Source organism: Solanum stenotomum, chromosome 11 (genome assembly GCF_019186545.1).
Source record: "Solanum stenotomum isolate F172 chromosome 11, ASM1918654v1, whole genome shotgun sequence".
NCBI lineage: Eukaryota > Viridiplantae > Streptophyta > Magnoliopsida > Solanales > Solanaceae > Solanum > Solanum stenotomum.
Window position 1 is genome coordinate 52,720,527 of NC_064292.1, and position 10,039 is coordinate 52,730,565.

At 35.3% G+C, this 10,039-nt stretch overlaps 1 protein-coding gene across 1 annotated transcript; it reads left to right on the top strand.

Annotated features, from left to right (window-relative positions):
• The first annotated feature begins 245 nt into the window (after positions 1–245).
• On the top strand, positions 246–9,180 carry LOC125845078 (phospholipase A(1) LCAT3). The gene is made up of 11 exons (XM_049524501.1): positions 246–574; positions 1,367–1,458; positions 3,624–3,751; positions 3,939–4,074; positions 4,378–4,429; positions 5,267–5,367; positions 6,007–6,186; positions 7,157–7,314; positions 7,399–7,453; positions 8,304–8,357; positions 8,766–9,180. The coding sequence occupies exons 1-11, from the start codon at positions 346–348 to the stop codon at positions 8,937–8,939; spliced, it is 1,359 nt and encodes a 452-aa protein (XP_049380458.1). The 5' UTR covers positions 246–345; the 3' UTR covers positions 8,940–9,180.
• The last annotated feature ends 859 nt before the right edge of the window (positions 9,181–10,039 follow it).

Consider the following 10,039-nt stretch of genomic DNA (forward strand, 5'->3'; position numbering starts at 1 on the left):
AAAAAATCAAAATACATCTTTACTGTCATAATTTCCAATTGTTACACTATTTTAGCGACGGGAGAGGATGAAGTATACGTATAGCTTACTTCTACTTTCGTAAAGATTATTTTCGATAAATATTCAAGTATCGAAAAAATCATTTTCCAAATTATTACATTTTTCCACACTCTTCTTTCAATCAAAAGGACTAATTAATTGGTCCACCAAACTTTTTTTTTTGTACAAATATAAAAAAAAAGGACATTTTTCTTCAATTAACCACATGCTATTTTTCACTTCAGCAGCTCAACTACCACACCGGAAAGTTAACCGTCGCCGTTCGGAGCTCCGGCGAAGTTTCAAATGTTGACAGATTATTTCTCTTGTCTGTTACCGGGTCGGAGCTCCGACTCCGGTGACAGTGTTGTTGCTGATAGAAACCCGGTTTTGTTGGTATCGGGTCTTGCCGGGTCCATTCTCCATTCTAAGAGTAAGAAATTTGGCAGTTTCGAGACCCGAGTTTGGGTCCGACTTCTCCTAGCTGAACATGAGTTCAAAAAAAAGTTATGGTCAATTTACAATCCAAAAACAGGTTAGGCTTTTTCTGGATTTTTAGTTTATGAGTTTTGAATAGATTATTTATACATATTTAATGATTTTTACTAGCACAAATGTAGAGTTGGAGGAAGATATTTCCATTTTAGTGGTTTTTTATATGTGTTAGTTGAATCGAGGGTCTATCGGAAATAGTTTATACACATTACTCTCGTAGTACCTCACTTGTGCGATTACACTGAGTATGTTGTTGTTGTTGTAATAAGGTGGAATATAGAGTATGATAGTAGTGTTTTGCTAGTAATTTTATTTTTTTTAGTATTTTGGTTAAAACAACTGATTATGGGTATTGTTTGGATATATGCAAAATAAATGATTTTGTTCATAAGTACTTCCTTCGTTTCAATTTGTTTGACTCAGTTTCATTTTGTTTGTGTGGTTTGGACTTGGTGTGGAGTTTAAGAAAGTAAAGAAAGATTTTTGAATCTAGTGATCTTAAACTAAACTAATGATACGTAGAATATACCAAAATATCTTTTAATCTTGTGATCTTAAACATGGAACGTGGAAAGTTAGAATTAAAGAGTTGCCAAAAAAGGAAAGGGACATTCTTTTTTAAACGGACTAAAGAGCAAAGTAGGACAATCAAATTGAAATGGAGAGTGTCGTTTGAGTTGTGACGGGAACTGTTTCATACAATTGTAACTTGTAAGTAATCGAACACTAGAAAGATTGTATAGAGTATGCATTCAAGTTCTTATTTTTTTTTTTTAAAATCTTTTGGGCAAATTGTTGTATCTTATTGTTGGTTTTGATGTGGGATATTCAGGGTATACAGAGGCATTGGATGATAGCACAGAAATAGTAGTGCCACAAGATGATTATGGACTCTATGCAATTGACATTTTGGATCCTTCACTGGTATGTTTTGCATCATCAAGTGGTCACAAGTGTATATCTATGTGCTTTAGTATCGTGTTTTATCAAAAAAAAAAATTGTAGTTTTGCTACGTCAAATTTGTATGGGGAGATGATAGAATCTTGACAATATCTATATCACCTTTGTATATATAGATGCAGAATATACAAAGAAAAATTCCCTGTCCCAAAAAAAGTAATCACTGGAACCAGTATTCTCAAAGGCGAAGAGCCTTAAAAAGCAGTTCAGGTCTATAGGGACTTTAAGCGTAAAGCACAATTGAAGTGTGGACTATAGTTTAAGAAGGCGTAACTAAGAATTAAAAAAAAGTATATGCAATGCAAGATAAACTAACTACTTCATTCATAATGATTTCCTTGACAATTTTAAAATCATTTTGCCAATCACAATTATGCTTAGTACTGTTCTATTCAAGATATAACTTATTGGCAATGAGGTGCATGCCTTACTAACTTGCCTACATGGAAGTGCAGCCTAAGTGATGTGAAGCGCCTACCCTGAGCTTTAGGGCTTAAAAGCACCTCTTTTTGACAACACTGAATGGAGCATGAAGTTTGAGTAAAATAAATTTCAAGATTACCATTGTGGATTTAAGAATGTTTTTCTTCTTAAAGATGACATCACTGGATTTTATATTGATTCAGGCAGTGCTACAGGCTAAAAGGAAATGGTAGGGCTAGCCACCCTTACTTTTCAATTTCTGTAGCAATAAAGTTCTAGAAGTTTTCATGGGAAATAAATTGATAAATTTATCAGGCTAATTGTCAAAAATAGTTTCTATCCTTTCCTACAAAACTCCCACTTTCTTTTGTCTCGGATATTGACTAATGGCTCTCGGTCTCTGGTTTTCATTTCAGTAGTTTCCTGTACCTCACATGAAAATCTTTTATGAAAGGAAATTGGCCAATGAGATAAGTCTGTGAAAATGAGTCTTTTATTGATAAAGTAAGTGGTATTAATAACAACATCAAGAAGATGCAAGAATTACAAGATATGGCATTTGGGCTTACAAAAATTCTCTGGCTAACTATTCAAACCATCTAAGCCAGAACAAGTGAGTTAATGAAGTCCTGAAGTTGTTTTGCATTAACAGTTGGATACAAGTTCGACCAACTAAACAAATTTGCAATACATCTACCCTTCAAATTGCCTAAAGCAGCTGACTGCCTGACTCTCCATCAAAACATCTCCAATTCCATTCTAACCAAATGCACCAAATCCAGATCTTCTTGATGGTTTTGTCGACTTTCCATAGGCTCCAACTCTCATAAGCATCCTTAACTGTGAGGGGTGTGGTCCAATTGAGATCAGAAAACAAAAAAACATACTCCATAATTCTGAGGCCACCTCACAATTAAGAAGAAGGTGTCTGGGGGTTTCAACCTCTTTTTTGCTCATATAGCATCTATTTGGGAGCTGGATTTTCCTTTTCTTTGTGTTGTCTTGGTGAGACATGCCTCATATAGAGCTGTTCAGGTAAAACAAGCAACCTTAGGAGGGAGCCTGGGGAAGATGGGGATAAAGAGTAAGGATTGAAGCCGTCTTAGCACTACAGGGGTTAGCTCTGTAAATGTGTAGATCTTGGTCCTCCAAATGAGTTTCCAGGGCCAGTTATTTATCATGGGGTTTCTAGAGCATAACCGTAGGTACCCTTACTTGACTGTATAAACTCCTTTTTGGTGTCCCCATTTGAACTTATCAACTACCCGGGGATCAATGTGACAATGTTGTAGTCTAGAAAAAAGATCTACCAGATCATTCACTTCCCAATTGTGCATATTCCTTCTATATATCATGTCCCAGTTGGTCCCTTCTCTATTAGCAGCAATAATAGAATTGGGATCTTCAGTAATTCTAAACAGATCTTGGTATGACGATGAAATTTAATTAACTAGCTGTGCACTATGGATGATGAATCGTGAGAATTACTTGCTTGCATAATTGAGGACATATTGAAGTTCTTTGAAATTTGAAATACTAGTTAGTATTACCTATCAAAAAGATAACAGTAGTTAGCCTCATCTATTTTAGCTCTACATGCCCTGCGAAAAGTAAATATATGTTCTCGTCTTTTTTGTTTCTTTTCCTCTTCTGCAGTACTTTCCTTTAATGAGATCATAATCTTCTACTGGTGTTTGATTTCCAGATGGTTAAGTGTGTACACTTGACCGGTGCATACCATTTTCATGATATGATTGATATGCTTGTCAAATGTGGATATAAAAAGGGAACTACGTTGTTTGGTTTTGGTTATGACTTCCGCCAAAGTAATAGGTATTATTAAACCGCTGAAATTTCCATTGCCACTATGTCATATTGCACTGTATTATAGCTTACTATTTGATAAGTTGCTGACTGTGATGGTATTAAACAAGAGAAGCTTAGTTCGATTTTGCCTTATTTGATTCTTCTGCTGAAACTATCATCACACTTGAGGGACCTGGTTAGCACATGGTTGCAGGATTGACAAGGCAATGAATGACCTGAAAGAAAAGTTGGCTGCAGCTTGTAAAGCTTCTGGGGGAAGAAAAGTCGATATTATTTCGCATTCCATGGGTGGATTGTTAATCAAATGTTTCATTTCTCTTTATAGTGATGTAAGTGCAATTGCTTGATACTTATTCAGTTGTAGATCACCTAGAGCATTTAATCAAGTTATATATCATAAGAAGATAAAGTTTGATGTGTCATAAGTGGTGTGCACAAAGGGGGCGGTTTGGCCTGTTGTTCCCGTTGGTCACCTATGTTCTCCAATTTAAGATAATGTCTTCCTATTTGGTCTGCTCATGTATCTTTTCTATTTTACTTTTCTGTCTCCCTTCATTCCTGCTTAGCTTCTTGATTTAGAATTATCACTCTTCCATGAGTGGCATCCCTAAATGCAAACAATTACCTTTCAGGTATTTTCCAAGTATGTGAATAAGTGGATTACCATTGCCACCCCCTTTCAAGGTAACTTTTCTTTCTCTTAGCAACTTTTTGCAGATGATGTCTAATTTGAATCGCTAGGATACTAGCTAAGATATCCTTCTTACCAGTCTGAGGATGCATAGATAATGCATATAGTGATATCAATTTGATTACCATATTTGAGCACCACCTCCCCCTCCAACAACAAAAAAAGAAGTAGATGATCAGTGTAACTAGAGAAGGTCAGGCAGCATCAGAAGCTTAGGCTTATCTTTTGGTGGGGGAGGTACCAGTTACATAAGTATAAGAAAGAACCAATAACTAATTGATAATAGTTGCACTGAATACAATCTACAGCTTCTAATTCTGAATCATTGTTAAAGATTAATTTTTTTTTTGCAAAATACTCTCTCTGTTCACTTTTACTTGTCCATTTTGGACTTTGCACGCCCCTTAAGAAACAATAATTAATATGAACATTTTACTATAATACCCATATTAATTGATGTTTAGTATTAGGTCTTGGAAAATGATTTGGGGAATAAGGAACTAACGTTTTGGGAAAAACATGGAAAAAAATAATTGTCTTTTCTTGATATGTTAAAAGCCACAAGTAAATTTGAAAATCTATTGGATTAGTGGACAGGTAATAGTGAACGGAGGGAGTAGTAATAGTATCACATATAATTGGAGGAATGATAAGTTTGTATTTACGAACTCCAATACAAGCTTCATAAAAGAATATATTACTTTTTTCTTCCAGATTTCTGGTGAAACATTACCTTGGCTAGAGTTCGCAGTCCTTAAGAAATGCTCCTGAACCTCAAGACTGTGTGTTACAAGTGTGCAGAATGCTAATTGTTCATCTCTTGTAAACAGGTGCTCCTGGATGCATTAATGATTCTCTTTTAACTGGAGTGCAGTTCGTTGATGGATTTGAAAGCAACTTTTTTGTGTCAAGGTGGACAATGCATCAATTGGTAAGCCTCTCTTGGTTAGGAAACTTGTGCAAGTCCCCCTATTAATAACTTCTGCAGAAAAACAAAGCTCAAGTTTATTTAGATGGAAAATGTGCATTGGATGATGAATTTAATCTATCTGCCTCCTTATTTACTGAAGACGAGTTCTTTTTTAATCAAGTGAAGCTGTTAAATACGAACTACTTTCGATGCATGTCTAACTTCATATGCATCATCTCGTACAAAGATATCTTCCTCAGCGTTTTCAGTCATATCTTCGATGGCCCTAGATAGTTAATAGAATATACCTGATCAAAAAATAAACAATTTAATAGAATATATAAGAAGAGTTCCCGAAACTGAATGCTCAAAGTGTATAGTGCTTGGCTTTGCCAAAATTTTTTGGATCTTACTGATACATCTTTCAAGCCATATGATTATCTATACATTGAGTTAAACTGGAAAATGTTGTTTGATTGGGGGATGACTGTTCTTTCACCTGGTAGTTCTTGTATTCTTATTATATAGTGTCCGTCAATGTTGCAAACATTGTCTTATCTTGTCGTCTTTAAGATGCCGACTAGAGTCATAGTTCCTTTCTGTCTTTAGAGTTTTCGTAAGATGACCTTTGATTTACTCTCAAGTTTAATCTTTTGCAAGTTGGTTGAGTGCCCATCAATCTATGAGATGTTGCCAAATAGTGACTTCAAGTGGGAAAAGCAACCTGAAATTCTGGTATGGCGGAAAATATCCAAGGATGGGAATACAGTGGTTAAATTAGAACGTTATGATGCTAGCACAAGTGTGATTCTCTTTGAGGAAGCATTGAAGAGCAATGAGGTATATCTCCAAGCTATCTTTAGCCACTAGAATTATTAACTTCATATGCCAGTTTTTAAGTTTCACACTTCTAAATCTCCCCAACTCGGCGATTAGCTATTAAAATGAGCAGGCTTGTTGTTTTTTGAGAAAGCATTCCGTGATCTCATGCATGCTTGAACTAGTCAAAGCTAAAGTAATGAGGCTTAAGTAAAATATGTGTTACATTTTGTCTAGAGCAGCCACCCCGATGATGCTGAGAAGTGCCACTTGGATTGATTGTACTTTTAAGAGGAAAAAATTAATTCAACCAAAAGCAAGAGTGTAACTGCTCTATGCTCACTTTACTACTAGGTGTGGGTATAACTTGCCAAAATATGATGTTCATATCTGTGCTGTAGTACTTCAATATTGTTATGTTACCAATTTAAAAAAAAATTAAAAAAATACTTCAATATTGTTTGTTATAATACTTCAAATGACCATGAGCTTTTCCTTGCATGCGTTGTGTCAAATACCCGTTAAGCTCATTTTTATGAGACAGGCTTGCAGGGCTTAGAGGTTAGGATTAAACTTGAGTTACCCTTTTTCTATTTGTCTTGTTAGAGGACAGGAATCGGTAAGAAGTTGCTTTGGCACCAAATTAAAGAATCAACATGGTTATTACCCCCCTCCCTCCCTCCCCCCCCCCCCAAAAAAAAATAATAATAATAATAAATCAACATGGTCTATGCATATGAAATTTTGAAACTTGTGGGTGATATATCTGTCATCATCTGGAAGTGCAGCAACCATTTAAGGATGGACAAATAGAACGTATGTCTCATACATAAGATAGATGGATAATTTGTTATTATTACCTTTTGAGTTTGTCAGCTGTCATTATTGGTTTTGGATGCTGATACAAATTGTTTCTCGTATGCATATCTATGACTAGAGTGCAGTGCCATAGCAAGTGATCTTATTGTTTTCCCCTTTTCCTGAATTGCAGCTCAACTTACATGGTAAAACAGTGCCTCTACCTTTCAACTTATCAATTCTTGATTGGGCAGCTAGTACTCGCAAAATTTTAAATGATGCTCAATTACCAAAAGGGATTCCCTTATATAACATCTATGGGACATCTTTTGATACACCTTTTGATGTTAGGTACGTAACTGTATCTTATCATACAAATTCGTACTTTGTCTTTGAGGCTCTGCACTATTTGAGGTGTACATGTTTCTTTTGTAGTTACGGTTCAGAAGCTTCTCCAATCGAGGACCTAACAAATGTCTGCCATACAATGGTAACTAACTTCATTTCTTTTTCCTTGCTAGTAAGTGTGACATTTTGACGTTCCAACATTCTGCATTTTTTTCTGTGTGTTTGTGATTTGTAATCAAGTGATCAACAAAACTCTACTACATCCAAAATCACCTTTTAATTTCCCTATACATGTATGAGATAATAATACATGCATTCATGGTCAACTTTTTTAATAACAAACCACCTGTACGGGTGGAAAGTTGGCAGAGCCATCAGTTCTCATTAATATAAAATAAGAGTTTCATCAGGTACGGGGTCTCTGTTAGAACTCTGACTTTGATTACACAAGTTATTTCCCCTTGATAATGAGAAAGTTATATCCTATATAAAATATAGAAAAAGGATAATGCGTATCGTCAAGATAAATAAGGCATTTGCTTTCATAGGTTGTACCATTATAATTTTGTGGCGCATGTAATAGTTGACCCCGTTTAGCATGAGAATCTGCAAATAAATGTGGCGTATGTAATCATTGACCACATTTATCTAGAGAACTTGTGACCCACATATGCTTCACTAGGACAATGTTCGCGATCTTTTTTCCATTTTCGATAAGATCACCTCCAAAGATATAAGCCCACACCTTAAGGAGGATAACACGTTTTGTCCCAGAAGCATCAGCAATGCTTGTGATTGTTGTTGTAATCACCCAGGAGAATTTAGCGACTTTGTCAATCTTCATATGGGTTCTTTAGGGGAATGGATAGCAACTAATGTGTGAAATGTGCATGGGGATGAAATTCATTCTGTATTAAGAGCATGTCTTTACTGTTATATAATGCTTCCTGAAGCTTTTTTACTTACTATTACCTATTTCCGTTGTGATCTAGCCCCAATATTCCTTCGTGGATGGTGATGGAACTGTTCCAGCTGAATCAGCAATGGTATTATTCTTCACTTCCTCTATTTTTTTTTCTTACTCTTCTTTTATAAGATTAAAGGTATCTTGGCTGGTGCGAGGCAACAAGTACCCCGTGGAATTAGTTGAGGCTTGCGCAAGCTGGCCCGGACACCACAGATATTTTTTTGAAAAAATGGTATCTTGGTATTTTAAGTAAACAGAGTCTGATACTAATTAAGAAAAAGAAAAAAAGATCAGGGCTTCCATCCGAACTAGCGCCTTAAGCAGGAACTCAAATGAAATTATGTGGTATGATATCATAGATAAGAGAAACATTACTTTTAGGAGTGTGATATTTTGCCTTTTATTGAGGAGATAGCGTCAATGGTGACACTATGACGAATACTCACTATCTTGGTTGATTGCTGACCCTCGGCTGATAATTCCGCAGGCTGATAATTGTGAAGCAGTGGAAAGAGTAGGAGTTCAGGCTGGTCACAGGGGACTACTACGAGATGAGAAAGTTTTTGAGCTTATCAAGAAATGGCTTGGCGTCTCCGATAAAAAGAAGGTGCATTCCAGAGCCTCTAGAGTAATGGACCTTTATGCAGGTCAACAGTTGTAAACAATGTGTTCAGCTCATTCTTAGAACCTTTCCCTTTTGCTTCTCTCAGTTTTATGTGGTAGTTGTAAGTATACACACGTACAATTCCTCGAGAATGTAGAAAATAGCTTCTCAATCATCGCGTATGTTAGTAGCAATATGCATTACACACTCTAGAGAACTGGAAACTTGAACCAACACTTGATGTAATAACAATGTTTTTCGTGTAACTATACGTAAGAATCCAGAGGTTTTATCGTTCTTTTTTCGTTACTCCTTTTCTGCAATTCTTCATTTCATGAAAGAGTACTTTCATCTACCTATATTATTTTGTAGAATTTGAGAATGTAAACTTCATAATGAGATTATTTTACAGAACTCCAGGCTATTTCTTTCTTGTTGAAGTAATGTCCAGGTTCAAGCTTGTTCATTTTTTTTGGATTTCTGATAGCATTTATCCAACTGGGGTAACTTTATATTTGCCAAAATGCAAAATGATATCTTTTGTGTTGTTTTTCTCCCCTTTTAATACAGTTCAATTGAAAATATAATTAAATAAATAAAAATACTCTAAAAATAGTTTATATCTTTAGATGAGATAGGCATATTTGGTAGTTTCAACTTTCAAGTCTCACTATGTCATTGGCGAATTATCATATAAAGTTTTTTACGTGTTTGACCTATGATAAAGAAAATTAGAGTCACATATGCATAATTCCTCCACAATTTTAACTAGAGGTCTCGTGTTTAAACCTTGAGAATGAAAGAAGTGTTTAAACCTTGAGAATGAAAGAAATGCTATAAGGATATGGAACACGACGTCCTTAACAGATTGTCAAATTAATCGAACTCTAAAGCGAGTACCGAATATAAGTCAAAAACAAAATAAAAAAGAAACAAATTAATCAACAAGTTCCAAACTTCATTTTCTACTGTCAGATTTTGGATGCATCAATTTGTTACTTGTTGAGTGCAAAATAACTTGATTGGGTGAAATAAACATATAGGAAGAAGGGTCAAACTGTTGAGGTCAAAAGAAATATAGGGTTTGAATCCCCAATAATATTGTTAATTTTGATTTTCTTGAAGTTGTAATTACTAGTAGTTCTAGGGTTTTGATA